The sequence below is a fragment of the Capsicum annuum genome, chromosome 12 (assembly GCF_002878395.1).
Source record: "Capsicum annuum cultivar UCD-10X-F1 chromosome 12, UCD10Xv1.1, whole genome shotgun sequence".
Taxonomy (NCBI): domain Eukaryota; kingdom Viridiplantae; phylum Streptophyta; class Magnoliopsida; order Solanales; family Solanaceae; genus Capsicum; species Capsicum annuum.
This window is the reverse complement of record NC_061122.1, coordinates 189,219,218-189,240,178: the sequence shown is the minus strand read 5'-3', so window position 1 is coordinate 189,240,178 and position 20,961 is coordinate 189,219,218. Positions and strand designations below refer to the sequence as shown.

The 20,961-nt window shown below is 32.6% G+C and overlaps 1 protein-coding gene across 1 annotated transcript; it reads right to left on the bottom strand.

The window, feature by feature from the left end:
* Nucleotides 1-8,218: 8,218 nt before the first annotated feature.
* On the bottom strand, nt 8,219-18,602 carry LOC107850700. The gene is made up of 3 exons (XM_016695406.2): nt 18,091-18,602; nt 14,321-14,401; nt 8,219-8,992 (listed from the first exon to the last, which is right to left on the bottom strand). The coding sequence occupies exons 1-3, from the start codon at nt 18,247-18,249 to the stop codon at nt 8,594-8,596; spliced, it is 639 nt and encodes a 212-aa protein (XP_016550892.1). The 5' UTR covers nt 18,250-18,602; the 3' UTR covers nt 8,219-8,593.
* Nucleotides 18,603-20,961: the final 2,359 nt, after the last annotated feature.

Sequence of the window (20,961 nt, the reverse complement as noted above, 5' to 3'; positions counted from 1 at the left end):
TAATTATGGTAACTTTTATTTTCCTTCTAAGAAAAAATAAAACTTAAATATAGTAAGAAAATCAGGGCAAAAATCCTAACAAATCTCCCTTTTTTGGCTTGATTTTCTTCACTTGATCCTTCTTCTCTTCATATCACGTGCATGAACTTCGTTCTTGATATAATCTTCATAACTGCTGTTTGTCATGGTTAAAAATAAGGTTTAAAACATCATGGTTAAAAATTAGTTTAAAAGTAATATTTTATTTTTATTTTTAAAGATGCAGCAGCAAGAGTGTTGAAAATATGGTTGAAACTTGTTCTCCACATGTAGTTTGACAAAAATCTTCATTATCATCCAAATTGTTGCAACTTGATTTTAAAATCGCTTTGAACCTGTTTAATCTAGTCTCACCACACCATTGAACCATTGAACCGTAAGCTCTGATACCACTTGTTGGGTTCGAAATCGAGAGGGCGTCATGCGAAAGCTATTAGTTGCAAACCATTGTGGTGATAATTCAGATGACAAAGAAAACTAAACTAAAAACATAATATTATTGATATGTTTTGGTCAAGAGACCTACATATTTAAAATCTAATATCGAAAAAACATTAAAAACTATTGGGAGAAAATCTCCCCCTAAACGAAACTCTTAAAAGACTACATTGTGGATGTTATTGTGTTATGGTATGAGAAGGGGATGTTCTATTTATAGAGCTCTAAAACCTTTCCTCCAAGAAAGAGGTTAGCCAAATATGGAAAAGAATTATATTTTTTCTTTTAGGAAAAGTAAAAGTAATTATGGTAACTTTTATTTTCCTTCTAAAAAAAATAAAACTTAAATATAGTAAGAAAATCAGGGCAAAAATCCTAACATAAATTTCTTCTTCTTCTTTGTCCATGAATTACGAGCAGAAGAAGAAAAATTAATTTTTAAAACAAAAAGGCGAAGAAAAGACTATCATTGTCATGTCCAAAGAATCACACTTACAAATTGATAATTTTTGTTTCTACGAATTTCTTAACTTTGTTTTCTATAATTTTCATTATCATTTATATATTGTAAGTAGTTGTTGGTCTAACTTTGTTTTTTGTTCAATATGATGACAAGCTTTATGATTGACATCTAAATTATTTGTGATACTTGGCTAAAATTATATTTATTTTAATTTTTAAAATTATTTAATAAAATATTCAAGTTAGTCCTTATCGATTTAAGTAGTGACATAATTCGTAAAAGGACTTCAATGAGTAGTAAATGTATACAAAAATAAAAAATTATTGTGACGCATCTACATCTACAATATAAATGTATTTATAATTACTTAATCTTATTTCTACTAGAAACTTAATAGTTTCTAGGCAACAATTTTAAATAATTTTTGAAGATAAATTGAATTATATTAACTTAATATTTTAAAATTATAATTATAATACTTAAAAATTATGTGACAAGTATTATTAGTCACACTTTTTCTCATGTTAATATGAAAAAAAAATATTTTTTGATATTTTTCGAGTTAACACAATTTAAATCTTAAAAAGAAAAGAAAATCACAAAAAACTAAAAAAGTGAGTTCCTTATATTTTTACTATCAATAAAAGTGAGAGGTTTTAAATATTTATATCAATTATTTACTTCAATCTAAGTAGAGTTGTATATAGTATCTAACTCTAATTTGAAGACAACTCATGTTTTTATGTGAATTTGGTTATAATATAAATCGAAGTGTCTGTTAAATAATTTTAACTAAAATTAGGAGTATTCATACACGTGCAAAGTATGTATACTAAACTAGTAACATATAAAATTTGGTGAGAACAGTTTCCATACAATTTTCAATACATCCATGCAAGTATATCATATAAGAAGTCACTTTGTAAATCGATTCCATTAAGTATACTAGATATCGGAACCCATGCCAGCACAGACCCAATATGTCTCACTCGTTTTACCTCAATTTATGTGACATAAATAGATTTTAAAAGTCAATTAATTTTTTATCGTGATTTAATAATTTTAAAAGTATTTTAAGTAGTGGTTATTGTAATTTATAGTATTTTTTTAATGTAATCTAAAATATATAAATTATTGAAAATGCATTTGCTCCTCTATCCAAATTTCCGTGACACCGATGAAATTTGAAAAGGAAACCAAATTTTTGTTTCACCATAACTTTTTCATTTATTTTTTTTAAAAATATTTTAAGTTGTTAAGTATTGTGATTTATCGTACTATTTACGTAATTTCTAAATATATAAGATATCAAGATTTTTTGTTTAATAATGTCATACTTATCTTATTTCTTTTTGAAAAAAAATAAATCAAAGGCTATATTAAAAATGAGAGCACTTCATTTATTAATTGCAAACACACTAAATCAATTTGATCTCAAAATTATTTATATGCTTCAATTTATACACCGGTCTTTATTTTTTGAAACTCAAATTATCTGAATTTTGTATTATTTTAAAAACTTTTTTTTAGATTATGATATCATGTGAAGAATTGAAACTTATAATATTTTTTATACAATTTTTGATATCTAAATTTTACTATTAAAAATATTAATTTTTTTTAATAAAGAGGCAAAGTAAAACAAAGTAAAAGATCTAAGTCCCAGTGAAATTATGTCAATTCAAAGTGTTATCTAAGTTAGGCTAATTAATGGAATAAAATTTTCAGATTAATTGAGTATTAAGGCATCTAAGAAGCATGTAACAATAGTTTCATTCTCTATGGCACAGCTCTTACCACTTCGTAAATGCGTCTTGTTCTTTTGGAGATAACATGATTGATCGATAATATATTCAAAATACATTTTCGAATAATATTTTCAAAAAATGTAGCTTTTTAATAGTTCTTAGGTTATGCCCTTTTTTAAAAATTAAAAAAATATCATTGATGTCCACTCATTTTTATTTAGAAATAAATTGAAAACATAAAAAATATCACTTATTTTAAAATAGAGGAAGTAACAATTTATAATGTACTGTGGGAAGGATAAAATGTTTGAATAAACAAAATATAATTCTATAGCTATAGTAACAAAATATATGAACCAATCAAAAATAACAAATCAAACATTCAATTACTAAAATGTTCCTAGAGCCTATATAAAATGAGATTCTGCAACAATTTAATCAAAAGTGGTGTATAATTAATTTATCATAAAAGGGCTTAAAGTATGGTAGATTCACAGAAAATTATGTAAAGCAGTGTAAAGTAACAATTGGACAAAGTAAGGGCAAAGACAGATATAATAAGGACAGGCTGCAGCTGACATTTTCGTCCATCATAGTGAACTGCACATAAACTATGTAACAGCTTAAGCAGAGGGTACAAATGATAAAACAACATGGAACAAACAGAAAAATATCCTTAGGTGCCAAAGTAGACATGTTGACCTCTGCCTTCTTTGGCACCAAAACTCCCTTTTATAATATAGGTAATATCTAAAGTATATCTCTTAAACTGAATATCGAGATTCATAGATAACAATTTGTACACCATTTCATAAATTAAAACACTTAATATAATATAAAATTTAGTAAGCATTAATTTTTATACTAGTTTTTATAGTGAGATACTCATTTTGTACATATAAAAAATATAAGAATACCACTTTGTTTGCCTTCAATTTTATGGGTATAAATCTACTGAGCACCATTTTTCATATAAACTCACACAATAAAAAAAATTGTTTTATAGCAACTTTAATACCATTAACATACATTGAGAATGGGATAAGTATTATTTAGTGAATGAAATGAATATATAAATTGATTTCAAACATAATTTCTTAAGTTTAAAAAAAATATAACCAAAAAAAATTATAAATCTGACACAGCAAAAATCAAACACTTTAACTAAGATGCATTGCTCGACAGAGCCTAGATCAAAAGGTAAGACTGAGCTCAAAAGACACAAAAATCACAGATAATATTTCAAAGGTATATTTACTACAACATCATTGTACCCTATAATTACTACTATATATTAGAGAGGATACCAATTTTTGGTAGTCCTTACAAGGTTATTATAGTGATTTAATTAGTTTCTTTATCCTATATTATTGTTTGGTTGATATAGATAAAGTTACTTTGTGTTCTTTCCTGCTATATGGACCTTTGCACTTGGTGCATTTCATAGTATGAGAAATTATTTTATTTTTTTTGTAATTTTAATTGTTTAATTATTATTTTTTTAAAAATAATTGGGAGTAGGGCAAGAAAAATTAGAGAGGTGATTACAAAGCGAAAAATTAAATATTTGCCAACAAAGTAAAGTTCAGATATTCAATAAATTGAACTATTCGAATTACTATATTGTTTAACTAATCAGTAAATCATTTTTTGAATCTTCCATTATAATATTTTATCTCTCACACTTACATTAATGCTATATATTATAGATATTACCAATTTTTGATAGTCCTTACGTGATTATTATAATGATTTAATTAATTTCTTAATCCTATAATATTGTGACATTTGATTGATACAAATGAAGTTAATTTGTGTTCTTTTTTGCTATATGGACCTTTGCATTTGGTGCATTTGTTATAGTATGAGAAATTAAGTTTTTTCTTGTAACTTCAATTGTTTAATTAACTTTTTAAAAAAAAAAATTGGGAGTAGGGCAAGGACAATTAGGGAGGCGATTACAAAGGCAAAAATTAAATATTTTCCAACAAAAGAAAGTTCAGATAGTCAATCAATTGAATTATTCGAATTTTTATATTGTTTAACTAATCGGTAAATCATTTTTAAAATCTTTCATTATAATATTTTATTTTTCATACTTATATTAATGCTATATTTATGAGAGAATACCAATTTTTTATAGTCCTTACAAGGTTATTATAGTGATTTAATTAATTTCTTAATCCTATAATATTGTGACATTTGGTTGATATAGATGAAGTTACTTTGTGTTCTTTCTTGCTATATGGACCTTTGTACTTGGTGTATTTGTCATAGTATGAGAAATTAAATTTTTTTCTTGTTATTTCAATTGTTTAATTAACTTTCTTTTTTAGATAATTGGGAGTAGGGCAAGGAAAATTAGGGAGGCAACTACAAAGCAAAAAATTAAATATTTGCCAACAAAGTAAAGTTCAGATAGCCAATCAATTGAACTATTCGAATTACTACATTGTTTAACTAATCGATAAATCATTTTTAGAATTTTTCATTATAGTATTTTATTTCGCATACTTATACATTATTTAATCAAGGCAATTGCAAAATATAAACGTCAAATATCTTATCATTAATTTTATTTATTAAATTACTTGTACTTCATGCTTTATGAAGTACAAGACCAAAAAATTTTAATTTTTTTCTTTGCTACCCACAACGCCAAAAAGCTTTAATTTGACTATCTTTTGTTATTTTTAAATTAAAATTAATTATTTAGTTAATTTGTAAATGAAGCCTTAATAAAATTAATATTTTATATGAGCTTTTATATAAAGTAGCTTGAGGAAAAATATATATTTTGACCGTAGAGAACTTTCTTCTATTGCGTGAATAATCTATCACTTTTTTATTCTTTCTTAGTATTTATATTTAATAATTTATTTTTCATAAGAAAGAGTTTTGTACAAATATCATGGGGATGAAGAAGAGAAAAATTGAGGGATTAAAATTAGTTATTTTATGAGGTTATATTTTATTTCTATCGAATCGAGTATGGTTCTGATGTATTTCTTAATTATTGTTTATGAATTGAATAGAAATATTTATGGACAATTTTATTCATTACTTTTGAAAATATCAGATATACATCATATACAAAAAATAATTATTGATAAAGTTAAACTAAGGCAATGATATGAATTAAAATTAAAATAATTTTAAAATATATTTTTGGTCAATTGAGAATCAATATTTTTAAGAATGAGAGAATCAACTGTTTCTCAATGTTCATTTCATTGAATTTAATTTTTTTTTTAATTTAGTATAAAATTACACTTAAAGCACCACTTTTAACTAGCATAAATTCTTGTCACGTGAAATTCTAAATAAAATTATGCTTTTTTCACCACACACAAAAAGACTTGAGGAAAATAATCGATCCACTTGATAATTTTCGTCTTCATCTTCCTGATTGCAAAAATGAACTTGAATTGAATTGAGAAATTAGAAAAACAATTAATTGTATGCTCATAAATTAATCTATCAATATTTTTCAACTTTATGATCTTTTCCAGTTATAATTATTTTATATATTTTAAATCATGTTATTCATAAAATATCAAATTATTTGAGTTTAGACCCAGACTTCTATACAAATTGATGATAGTTTATCATTATCAGGAAAAAGATCAATCTAGGTCGGGATAAATGGAAAGCACGAACCTTCTAAAATTAGTGTTAAAATATGAAAGAGATGAGATCAATTAATGAGGATGAGAAGCTTGGTTAACGAAGAAGAAAGAACCGAGGTGTAAATCTTGGAAAAAGTAAAAGGATAACTTTTTCAGAAAAAGTAAAGCATGGGTAAGAAGGGAAAAAAACTACGCGTGTATTTATGTCGTAGGAAAGAGATAAACACAAAAGTTAGGCTAAATATTAACCGTAAACACAAAAGTTAGGATAAATATTAAGCATAACTAATATACGTTTCTTTAAAAGATAAATTAATAATAATTTAATAAATCTATTATAACTTGCAATTAAAAACACAATTCCTTAATTATTAAAATATGATATTACATGTTGTAAAACAATCTATAACTATATACAAGATAAATTTCACTTATTATTATTGCTATTATTGTTTTATTTTTCTTTCTTCTAAATAACCTATAAACTAAATCAAGCATCAAACGCATACAGATACATAGGTACTTGAGAAAATTAAGTGTGGGGTGACAAATAAGTATTAAAATTAAAATTGGTAATAACTTTGACCAACTCAAGTCAAATTCTTTTTAATTAGTGATTAAAGTAAATTGGCGTGTAAAATATAATTTTTTAAATTCCTTAAACTTTTCAAAAGTCCTCCAACTCTAAATTTCAAATTTTAAAATTTTCCCCCTTTTTTTATCTTTCAATCTTTCTTCTTTTTTTCTTTCTTTCTCTCTCCAAATTTCTTTCTCCCCATCTTCTTCTTCTTCTTATTATTATTTTTCTCTCTCTAGATTTTCCTCTTCTTCCATCTTCTCTCTCTTTTCATTTCGTTCTTCTTCCTTTTTTAATCTTCATGGACTACTTTTAAAAAAATATACGAGAAGTTTGAAAAGAAAATTTTTTATTTCTTTTAAAAATGAATGAAAAAATAATTCAGCAACTACGAGAGTTGCCTCATCAACTACCATAATTGCTACAACAATTACGATAATTGTTGCAACAACTACTATTAGTTGTTGTGTTACAACAATTATCGAAGTTGCTGCAGTAACTGTCGAAGTTATTGCGGTAACTTCGACTGTTGCTGCAGTAATTTCGATACTTAATTTCTGAGAAAAAAAATGTGATTGGAGGAGGAGCCCACGAAAAAGTGATATTTATGGTAAAAAGAAAAGTGATGGTGCTGGTGGTGACGCCGAATGAGAAGATGATATTTGTTCCGGTGTTGGTAGCGACGGTGGTGGAGGAGAAAAAAGAAAAATAGGCAATAGTTATGTAGTGGGAGAAAATAATGATGAATCTAGAAAAGGTGGCAATGGTAGTGATAGTGGAGAAAGGGGAGTGGTGTCAGCGGCAAAAAGAGTGTAGAGGAGGAATGGTGGTGATGGTTTAACAATCTTTGTGTAAATATAATGTAGGAATCTGTGTAAATAATAAAACTTGAGAGTTTTAAAATTAGTATCATTAATACTAATTTTAAAATTGTCACCTCTACTCAATATTTAAGACTTGTGTCACTCTTTTTTAATTTTAAAACTTTTTCATCACCCTTAATTAATTTGTAAATATACTATATATCTATTCAATATGTAAAATTCCCTAAATGCTTTGATATTCTCATTTTGAATTATTAAAAAGGAAGGACATCAAAACTTGGAGGATAAGACCCTGAACAATGATAATTACCCAAACAATGATAACTCAATGCAGGAGTAGCTAAAATTACCAGCTAATAAACCTGACACAGGCCCTAAATAGGTTGGATCTGGATTGCGTAATTTTCACTTTGATTGCAAGGTTTTTTTTTTTTTTTGGTTAACGATTGCAAGGTTGTCTCTCTCTTTACACTCGCATAACTTGTAGAATCATTGGCAAATTGGTCTAAGAAATATTCCATTCTGCTAATTGGGTAGAAAAGTACAAACATAAGGAACCAACACGACATCAATCACATAGTTTGGTAACTAATGAAACAATTCACAAATATCTTAAAAGATCCAATAAAAAACTAGCTGGTCTGAAAACAGGAGTGCATTCAAAAGATATGGTGCTCATCCAACAACATTTTATCGATGAGCATTTGCATAATGATACTGATGTCTGGACACTTCTCGTCTCATCATCAAGCAGCCAATTTCATAATCTACTTTTTCACCTTTAACACCTGCACGACAGTATACATCAACTTACCTGAACTTGCAATCTTTGACCACCCTTGCACGACATAAGGCAGCTCCCAAACATTACTTCGTCAATAGGTAGAATCATGACCTGGACTATCGGAATGCATATCCATGGATGCATCGGCAGAATTATAACTATTAGAATCTCTATTTTGGTGTTGGGAGTTAGTTTCATTGTGTCTTGTAGCATTGGGAGGTTGAGCATTGTTCGAAAACTGACCCCCTTGAGCAATGTGATAATTCTGTAGGCTTTGGCGAACGGGGCTTGAAAGAGCATTCGAAAAAACATTATTCTTTGGTTGTTGATCATGATCAGATCGTAAGCCATGTCCTGGAGCTGCTACACCAACTGGGCCTGAAGAGACATGGAAGCCTGAGTTTGCAAAATGCAATGGTTGGGAATGCTGAAACTGAGGCGGTGGCCTAGGCGACATCGACTGGTCCTCTCCATTATAATCTAGTTCAGACTGATAAGATAAAGAAATGCATTTTGACACATCAAAACAGGCCATGCCAGGGATTGGAGGTATCAATTATAAGTACAGCCTATCTTGTTAAAAATATCAATTAGAACGGTGAAATGGGCAACCAAAAGAAACTACTACCCAAACTTTCCATAAGATCGGTGCACATTTACAGTACGTAAACGGAACATACTTGAATAAGATTTGAGGAAAGTAGGAAAAGGGTTTTTATTTACGAAGTACAAAATAAAATTAAAAAGAACTCCACAAGTTTGATTCCCCCATCAAGGACCAAAAGCTGAGCCAAGGCAGATTTAAGTATGTCACGAGCACACTTCCATCATCACACTTCTGCTCCTTGTTTCCTTTTTCTTTTTTACTCAATGATTTTCCATCAACCAGAAACATGAGGTGAAACTTTTAGTAGTTGCACAAAGCTTACTTTATGTAGAGAGCATTTGTACAGTTTTAAGTAAATTTAACTTCTAAAGAAGAAACTTCTAGATATCCAATCTTGCATAGTGAGAAATACCATCTTTTAGAGGAAAATATCCCTTCGTCAATAAATAAATAGGCTTAAGAGGAAAATATCTTAAACATCTGAGATGAAAAGCCAATAATTACCAATTTCCCTGAAGATGCAACTCGTCATTATGAACACTGTAAATCGGTAATAGTCAAATAAAATATATATCAAAATGATTCTTCCGATCTATAATACAGTAATCATTTAATCTCAAATAAAGAAGTATTTGATAGATGACAGGATTAACACATATAAAACAGCTACAAGATCCACTCAAGATTTAAACAAATTTTTTGACGACACAAGCCCCCAAAATCTAATGTGGAAGAAAACGATATATTAATCATAAGGCTGAGCAATTAAAATGCTGTGTGCTTTGTCCGATATTATTAATAATGATCTTTGCCAAAAGAATATTAGCAATTAACTTCCTTAATACTCCCTCCGTCCCTATTTATGCAACGGTGTTTGATTGGACACAAAGTTTAAGAAAGAAAGGAAGACTTTTGAAACTCGTAGTCTAAAGTACGCCCGGAATTTGTGCGACTATAATCATCTCATTAAGGATAAAATAGGCATTTTAAAGTTAAATTGTTTCAGGTTTCATTGTTTTGGGACTGACTAACAAGGAAAAGTGCCGCATAAGTTGAGACTCAGGGAATCTATTGAAATCTCCCCATGATGATGTGTTTTCAGTTTAAAGAGCATTGATTCTCTGGCATTTGATGTTGATTTTTACATGGCACAGTAATTAGATACCAAAAGAGATGTGAACAAATTTTCACACTATACCTACAACAGAACTTGAGAATTTATTAATTGGCATCAAGAAGATGAAAAGGTAGAAAAGGGTAGATAATTTGCTGCCGTACATGATCAACACCTTATATTTGGGGTGAGATAACTCCAGCTAAAGATCAGCTAAGCACCTAGCCTTGAGGAAGTAGGTGGAGTTGAGAAGCCATAAAAACACCTTATATTTCTTCTTTTTTTTTTTTTTTTTAAACTGAAAAACACCTTAAATTTCTTTCTGCTCAGATACCCAAAAAACTACAGTTGGAGCCATTGTCCAGATCTTTTTTGTGGCTTTATCAACTCTCCAAAAACATCAGCTTTCATATTTTCGCGTTATTGTCCGTGGCATAACGAACTTCTAACCAAAAATAGAGGAGAAAAGGCTCCAGATCTCACTTGCAACTGAGCAGTGAAGGAAGAGATGATTAACACTTTCTGAATTCGCTGGCACAAGTAGTATCTGTTTAATCGTATAATATTCCTCTTGCTTAAGTTGTCTTGAGTGAGACAAGCCTCCAATAGATATCAGTCTTCACCCCCTAAGAAAATGTCTCGTTGGTAGATACAATGATACATTCAATCACAGTCCAAACCCTGAGGTGATTCAGAAATGGTTCATATTTCGCTGGCAAGGGCGCATGACTCACAGTGACCCCATTGACCATAACCTATTCTTGTTTGAATTCCCATCTAACAAGAGGCGTGAAGAATCAAGAATGGAGATTGAGATTGGAATGGACGTCATTTGATACTTGAATGGTGATCTCCGATTGTCAGAACTGAACAAGAAAGTAAAAGCTCGGAGCATCTCAAGATAAAAGTTTCGGGCATTCCATTCGGTGCATGGTCCCTGGACGCACTCAAGTTTATTGGTGACAAGTGTGGCAGATATGACGGCATTGATGAAGATACAAAATACAAGAACTACTTATTTTGGGCCAGGATTTCTATCAGGAATTTAGAACAAAAGCCTGTGTCAATGGCGGACTTCGATGTGGGTTCATGGAGCTATGAAATCACAAATTTGCCAAACTCCAATCTACTCTGATGCCAACCAGTAACACTATTACAATCGCTGACAAAGTTGTTGAAGAAAGACAACTCTTGAGCAGTGTGATACCCTCAACAGGTGTATCAACTAGCTGGTCAGATAAAGACACGTGGACAGAGTAGGCTTTCATTCAATTTTGCCTTTAATGAATCTGATGGGCCGACACGTACTCAAATTTACACTCCACCAATGGTTAGCAAAGGCAAGGTTACACTGGGCCAAGAATTTGAATCACATTACATAGGCCCAAATAAAGAGACAATAAAGAGGAAGCTGTATCTGTTCATAAATGGAGAGTGGTGGTACTAGACCTAAGCCTTACCAAAATAATTCAATAGCAGATCCTCTTTCACCTAATATTAGTGGAACTGTAGAGCCTCAAATATTGTTCTTGGTAACTGTGGTTCCCAAGCTAGCTTGTGCGTGCCTCAACTAATTCGAAAAGGTACTTGCTACCATTCACCAGCACAAATATCGGGTATCTCTATCCATCAAGGCTTGAATAGATGGGAGACACCTAGTATTTTTTCCTCCGCTGGATTGTGAACCTGAGATCTCATGGTTCTCAATCCACTTCATTGACCACTCACCCACACCATAGGTGTCAGGGCATCTACTATAAATCACTACCAATCAAAAGGTCTCCGATAGAAGCATCCTCCGATGTCGATGATGAAGCAGACATCATCCCTAATCTAATCCCATTGTAATTACCACTCCATGATCATGAATCACCCCTGGTTACTGACTCTGAGTCAGAATTCTCTCCTATCCCTCAATAAATTCTACCCTCTTTCACATGCAAATTATTGATAGTATGACTGTCATCGAAACTTCAAAGTGGACAAAAATGACAAAGCATTTGGGGTCAATTCTATGGGGTTCAAACATGAAATTCTTGGTATCACCCTTCAGCCCAGTTTTAAAAAAAAAAAAAAAAAATCTCAAGTCCAACATACAGTAAAGGGAAGAATTGGGGCGAGGAATCAAGCTTCAGACCTAGGTTTGGTTTTGATCACAGTGCAAGGGAAGGGAAGGGTCAGGTCTCGCCAATCATCTCCCCAATGAATATCAAAATCCTAAGCAGGAATATGGGGACTTGATGAAAGTAATAAATTCTCTATTAAAAAATGAAAGGAATAAATGAATCACACTCAAATCTATTATTTCGAATATTAGGTGTGGATGTAGTGTGTTTACCCATGTACAGGAATGCGCTCGCATCGTCACATAATGCGGTGATGCAAGCCCCTCTCACGGCATGTGGCTGATGCGCACCATGTTGATTTTATATTTAGGGTCAATTTTTTTTTTTTTTTAAAAGTACTGTGGTGACTACCACTACTGCAATTTTCTAAGGTTAACTTTGAAGTCCACTGCTACGACTTCTTCTTCACTGTCGACTACCACTACTACTGAGCCTTCTTCTTCACTGCTTCACTTTAATGATGCGCTCGCATCGCTTCACGCTTCGTGTAATGCGTGATGCGGAGCCTTGTCGCTTTTATCCGCATCACACTTCCCTGAACACTGGTGTTTATAGGAGACGAAAATTGAAGGATGGAACTCAAATTTGATAAGACAAGCATGGGCCAGTAGATGAATGGCATGGGCTGAACTTCAAGCGATGGGTGATCTCTTTATATGGCTTGGACAATCTTCACCTATTGAGCTTTTGGAGTTGAGCTAGGCCCAAGGTCCATTTCTTTATCAAGATTATTGAATGATTGGGAAGTGGAACGAATGGTTGAACAACTAAAAAGGATTGGAAATTATACAGGGACAACCACTGCCCGTCTGCCTCTGACACTATCAGATGGAGACAACGAAGATGGGCATTTCTCAGTGAATAGAGTATACAACAGGGGTTTATCCGAGATGACAGGAAGGTCTAAGGCCCCCTAGAAAGCTATATGGGGAAAAAAGCATGGCACCAACAGAGGTGAAATGTTTTTCATGGTTGTGATGAAGAAAGCATGCTACACTCATAAAGCACTTCCAAGGAGGAAAATTCAGATATAGCCACCTATTCCTTCACTGTAAGGTAACATCTCAAATTTGGGCAATCTTTATTTGTCTAGCTAGGAAGATTGGACAATACCAGAAAAATGAAAGGATTTTTGAGGACAGATCTAATTCCATACAAAGATCAAAAGGAATTGTATTACTTCTCTGTGATATTGGTGCAAAGAACAATGTACAGATGATGAGGTACAGATAGTGGACTACTTAGGAGTTCCGTAATTAATTTCTCCTAGTAATCACACTTTTCATTCTGGGGGTGGCCAGCATACCCTTAATGTTGAGGAATACATGGTTACCAGTCCCAAAAAAAAAGAAAAAAAGATACCGGAAATCTTTGGATTTAAGGAATCTGGATAATACCTAAAACCAAATGCTCATTAATTCTTGTACTTCTTTAATAAATTTGAATCCATTCACCATTCTCTCTTGTACTCTTTCTATGAAAATTTTAAAAAGTCGGATTTGAACATTCTTCGTTCTTGACCCCAAGAGGTAAAATGGAGAACACAAACCAAACAAACCTATTATTAACTATTTACTGGATTTCTAGATAAGAACGTTGATTAACATACAAAAACAAGTTTTGTGCTCTTTGCCAGTAATCTACAATATCTCTACCAAAAAAAAAAAAAGCAATTTGTGAGTTCGTAACAGTGCCAACTTTCCATTTGGCGGCAAAAAAAAAAGAGATAAACAATTGTGAGTCCATGATTCTTGTTCCCTTTTTAGGTGGAAAAAGGGATCATGTAGTGATTCATGAACTAGAGAAGATCAAGATCAAGCTTTTAAGAGTATATTGAACTTCAAAGGAGAATAAGGAACTTGTCTACTCTATGATGAGAGGTCGAAGTTCCATAGTATAAACATGAAAGGAAAATCAAACATATCAACCATGGAAAAGGTGGCTACATAATCGAGATAATAGAAAATAAACCTGCAGGTAGTTCATTATGTCAACTGTTGTTACTCTGGACCCGCCCTCTTGCTGCCTCAAGATCCATTGATACAGTTTTTCCTATTGAAACAACGTGAGATTAGTTATCATAAAACACCGTCAAAAGGACAGTATGCAAAGATTCATCAAAACCTTGAATTGAGAAACAAAAGCAGAATAATTTAACATTAAAGATCACAACATGTCTTCCAAGAAAAACATTTAGAAGCCTTAAAGTCTATTGTTAGAAACCAAATACTTGATGTCACAAGCTAGTGTAAGCCATAACTACATATGAAGTATAAGGGAATACTTCACATTTGCACAGTCCAATCAACATCCATAGACCTTTTGTTTCTATTTAACAGCCACGATTGTTTCATTGATACATACCAAGTCAGCATCAAAAGTACTTAGAAAGGGTGTGAGTGGGCTCAACCACAATTGTCAATCAAGAAACATGAAATCTAACATGGGGAATGCTCACTCTGCATGCCAAGTCAGCATCAAAAGTACTTAGAAAGGGTGTGAGTGGGCTCAACCACAATTGTCAATCAAGAAACATGACATCTAACATGGGAAATGCTCACTCTGCATGCAATCATCTCCTGACCCTCTAAATTCTAATTGCCAAAAGCATATTACGGCATTCTTCTTTGGATCGCCTTATTCTCCATGTTGAATCTCTATATATTTTGACTAGTGGTAGTATTTGTTCTCTACTTGACATTATTGATCTAAAACCAAACCAAAAGAAAAAGAAAGGTGCAAGATTCCAAAGCTATGGAGTGACTATGCAATGCGTCAGATTATACTGCATGTGTTCTCTTTGATTTTATACACAAGTCACAGGCAATACTAACCACAATCCTGTTTTCCTTGAATTATATGTTTGCTAATATAGCATCTTGCACCACAAACCAACTAAAATAAAGTTCTTCCTTAGGTGCCTTTGGTATCCTCATACTTCTTTTTGTTTTTAGGATAACCGTGGTGCTCGAACCAGCTTGCGCGACTACGACTAATTCCATGTGATACCTTCCGCACTCTGTCCACCAAACTAGGACAAATAGGAGACAATTAATCAATAACTAGTTAAACCCCATGCTTGACTATGTAGGAAGTAAAATGCACAATGAAGTTGGTGGTTCGAGTCACAAAGAGAACAAATTGGGAAAATAACTCCTTGGCTCCCTGTAGGAGATTTGGGGGGTCGGGTTTACCAAAATCAAAAGAAAAAGCATGCAAAGCTCAAGTTCCATAATAATCAATCAGCTATGACTCAATACTGGAGAAAGTACCTATACCACATTCTAAACTAGTTGGTATTTACTATAATCCTCATAGTTAAGACTTATTTTATTAGTACCACAACTCTCCTCCTTTATCTTGGACCTGTTGTACTTTACAAAGCTCACATATACCGAGTTCATATTCCAAACTACACAAGGGAAAAAGGGGGAAAAAGGTTATCCTTGGAAGTGAATCAACCCTGACCCAATCCTAAAAAATTACAACAACACTCCCAGTAAAATCACACAAATAGGGTCGGGGGAGAGTAGAGTGTAAACAGAACTTACCACTACCACTTAGAGGTATAGAGCAAGGGTGGGTGTTTGGTTCTTCGGTTTGGTTCTTCGGATTTTGGTTATGGAAAAGTGTGCACCAAACAACGAACCAAATTAGTTCGGTTCAGTTTAATTTTTCTAAAATGGTTTTTTCAGTTTTTCAAAGAAAATTATAATGCTTACTAGAGTTTAGCTAACGACAAAATCAAAGTAAATTATTGTTGGAAAGCTCACGCCTTCAACCATAAGGAGTAGTAGACTAAATGCTAACAGGAAAAAAAAAGAAGGGAAAAAACTTCAGGACCAGGATATGCACGTTGCCAGCTTGGTATGGAATTAATGGTAGAAAAATCTTGACATTGTATTGTAATTAAATAAGATAAATCAAATGAGATACTATATATCTTAAAACATATCTGAAAATGCCATGTAGATACCATATCCATTATAAAAATAGTAATCAATTTTAATCTAAGTTAATATCCATAACAATTACATATTCACATTAAAGGGAAGTAGCACGCATCAGCAGCCAATTAACCAGTAGCCCGCGTCAGCAGCAGCAGTAGAAGTTCGGTTCTTCGGTGCACCAAAGATTCAGGACCCTTAAACCGAACACCAAACCAAAGACCCGAAGTTTTGGAGGAAAAAAACGGACCAAGTACAACAAATCAAAGAAAGTATGGAAAGGAAAAACGAGATTAAAGAAAATAAAACAGCTAATACGAAAACACTAACAACAATAAAATAGTCCAATAACCGAACCACATAAACATCATATGATGACAATGATAGAAATCAAAAACAAGAAACTACAAAAATGAATAAGATAAAGAGACTATGCCTCAATCCGCACTAATTGGTATTGAGTATTGATAGTAGGAATCCTCGTAGTAATACCTATTTTTCTGACAATGATAGAAATCAAAAACAAGAAACTACAAAAATGAAAAAGATAAAGAGACTATGCCTCAATCCGCACTAATTGGTATTGAGTATTGATAGTAGGAATCCTCGTAGTAATACCTATTTTTCTACTATCTTTTATCCAACTACAAACCTCCTCCTCCTTAATTCCCAAAACTCCGTTCAAGTTCGAAAACTACACACACACAAAAAAACACCAAAAAGAAAAGGGCAGACCGGCGCAATAAAGATCCCGCTACGCACAGGGTTGGGGAAGGGTCGGACCAAAAAAGTCTATGGTACGCAACCTCACCTTACATGTTTGCAAGAGGCTGTTTTCATGGCTTGAACCACTCGTGACCTCCTGATCACATAACATCAACTTTAGCCATTACTCCAAGGCTCCCCTTCTAATAACACACAGCCACACAAAAAAAGCTATTCCCAGATACCAAAAAATAAACATAAAATTATTACCTCAAGAGTTTATTGTACGCAGCCTCACCTTAACTTACATATCTTGTTGTTTCCACGACTTGAACCCGTGACCTTGTGGTCACATGGCAGCAACTTTGATAGTTACTCCAAGTCTCCCCTTCTAACTCCACACACAACAACAACAACAACAACAACATACCCAGTATACTCCCAATACTTCACCAAGTAGGGTTCGGGGAGGTTGGGGAGGGTAAGTGTGTACAATCCATACCACTATCTCAGAGCTGAGATAGAGAGGTTGTTTCATATAGAGCCCCGGCTCAAGATAAAATAGTCTAGAAAAGAAATAGTACAGGAACAAGAAACCATAAGAATTCCACACCCACTAATAACATAAACAAGACCCACCAAGTAATATAACAAATGATAAAATACTCTGAAATGATACTAGTACTAAAGCTACTAACACGGACAACAAAACAAAGATCGCCTACCCACTAGCACTGGCACACTTTTTCCTACTATCCTCCTACCTTAATCCGCCTCCTCCACACCTTCCTATCTATTTAGGTCATGTCCTCGTTGAAGCCAATTCATGTCATGTCACCTCCCTCCAATATTTCTTCGGTCTACCTCTACCTCGCCTGAAACCCCCCACCCCACCCCCACACAAAAAAGAAACTATTCCCAAATACCAAAAATTAAACATAAAAACTACACAGCCACAACAAACCTAGCCTAAGTGACAGAGTTACCTAACGCCTGTTGTTGCTGTCGGAATTAGTCAAAGTACGCACGAGCGGGTGCGGACACCACAGTTATCAAAAAAACATTTAAAAAAAAAAACCAAAAAATTACCATTCCGTGGCGTTCACCAGAAAGGAAGGAGAGTTTCTGTTGGTTCATAGCCTGAGTATAAAGCTGAGAAAGGGAATTAGCAGCGCTACAGAAAGTCGAATACATGGTTCGATCGACCTCATCAAGGCTCGTTGCTAAAGACTTCCTTTTCTTCCCCATCTTTTTTCAATCGTTTCGATTGCCCTTCGAGGCGATTTAGGGGTAGATTTTCGACGAGCTTAGCAGCGGAGGTTGGTGTGAAAATTGTTGGGGTGGTTTGGGAGAGTTGGGCATTGGATTGTCAAGATAATTAACATTTCAATTTTTTACCAAATAAGGTAGGATTGGTTCAATATTTGTTTGAACTTCAAATTTTGAATTAGTGGTTTAGTTATTTCAAATTTGTAAGCATTTTCAATTTTGAATTAAGAATGTTGTTTTATAATCATGTTGGAGCTAATTTTCACACAATTCGATTAGTTTTACGATCATCTTCCTTAAATATACGATGCATGTAATTTATTACACTAAAAATAAAATAGATATGAATAAATCACTCAATTTTATAAATTAGAAGTATTTACTATTAGACTTGAAAGTCAATTTTTCATTAGAAGAAAAGTACCAATTATTCAAGTGAATCATTAAAATATTTAAACTAAAATTAAATTAATTAAGATTTTCTGTTGATGTTTCTTTTTTGTGTGTGACATATAATGCCAGATATTATAGAGGACATATTAGAATTATGTTGATTAAGCTTCTTGAATGATAAGGAAAATTATATCTATGAGGAGGATCTAATCAATTTTAGAAGATATAATTATAGTGGTGTTAGGGAGAAATTCATGATCTCTAAAGTATATATACACTAAGATAAGAGTGAATTGCATATGAAGTGGAAGACTTTGGCTTGTGATAATTGTGCTTAATCTAATAAAACCTTCGTCTTATAACTGCAATTTTAAAGGTAACCGAGAATCAAAGATTTACTATTGAAATGAGGCATTCCAATATTTGATGATTGTGTCTTATACTCCCAAATTCCTAAAACTGTAAATAATATATTTATATTTTGTGTGTTTAAGACAAACACTATGGAAAAGTTTGTTGGCATGTCAACACTAGAATAGGAGGATCAAAAACTAGGGTATTGAATGGAGTTGAGTCTCACAACATATCAAGGGAAAACACTTAAAAGCTATTATCTTGAAGCTATTTTTGCAAGGTTATCTACTCTATATGGACTGAGAAATAAGAAAATTTCCAGAATGAAGCCATTCTCAATATCATTCTGTTGCATCATAGCAAGCTTAATTTGTGCATAAGGATCAGAGGAAATAAAAGACTAAAGGTCTGCATTAGGCAGTTTTAATGATGGAACTTGACAGTCCTGAATTTGTTGGTAGTTTAATTATATTAAGAAGGATAGAGATAGCTACTGAGAAGAGTCGATAGGTTTGTCCCCCTTAGTTTGTAATGATCTCACTTTTTGGTAATCAATAAAGTTTTTTTAATTGCCAAAAAAATGTATAAAAGTTTTATCTGTATAAAGAAACTGAATGTATATTAGTTGTAACATTGCCTATTATATATATAAGGCGCAGGGACTAACAGATGGTAAGCCTTTCAATTATTTTCTGATTCATTCACATGGTAAGATCCACATAATTTTTATCAAAAACTCTAGCTAGTCTCCTTGTCTCTTCTTCATCAGCTTTCATAGCATCTCGTGGCATTCCTGACCCATCTTCAGACCTCAGCAATTTTCACCGATATCATGGATTCTTCAACACTAATTCTTACTCGAACCATAGTCATACAAACTCCTCCAAATCATAATTGTTAGGACATGTGGAGTTTTGATGATAGACATGTGAATGAAACATGTTGTAAAAGCTGGTCCATCCAAGTGAACAAAGGTAAGCTGCAGACAAGTTATTGATAAGATGTCTCTGCGTATAAACAAAAATGGATAATATCTATCACATCAGAAGTTGAGTGAAATGAGGAGTCCTAGTCAAGATGAAGAGAAACATGAAATAGTGCAGAAGTTGGGTTGATCAAGAAGTCCAGCAATAAGAGAAAAAAAAGTCCTATTAAATCTAAAAGAGAAAGAGACGGCAGCAACAAGTAGAAGAGTCACTTGATAAGAGTCCTACTAGAGAGAGAAGGAGACATCAAAAAGGACTTTATCATAGGAGGGCTGAAAAGAAAATCAACAATCATCATATTAGTTCACATACTTGAAGAAGAACCTGGTTTCTTACTTAGCAAGTCATAGACTGTGTGTAGTAGGTAGGTTCTTTGAGTTGTAATGAGTCATTGTTCTAGTTTCAGTGATCTATAAACTGAGTTAGGAATTGTGTCTTCAAGTTGGGGAACTCGAAGACTTGGGAACACGTATCTTATTTGTGCTTTTGTAGTGATAGGAGTTAGAAGGTTTAATTCCTAGTTTACAAGTAGTCTTGTAATTTTGTTGATTGTTGAGGCTCAAGTATTATAGTGAAGTTGGGTTTAAATCCTGTAGAGGTACAGGTCGTGTTTTTTTACACCTTTCTTGAGCCGGGTGTTTTCCACGTAAAAATACTGTGTTCAGTATTTACTTCTGTGAACCACGTTTATTTACCTATTCCGCAGATAGGCAATTAGTAGGGCTCGTACTATAACAATAATTCAATTGATGAAACAACCCATATTTTTCTCTACGGCTTCTCCAAACATTTATATTATATCAGTATCTTTATCCTCATCCATCAACATGTTGCCTACTTTTCTCTTTGATACTCAACCTTCATCATCTTTTACATTTAATTTTGTGTGGTCACGCAACTCCATCCACTAGCCAACGTTTCATCAATTGGTGCGCTTAATTTACCTAAATATATTGCT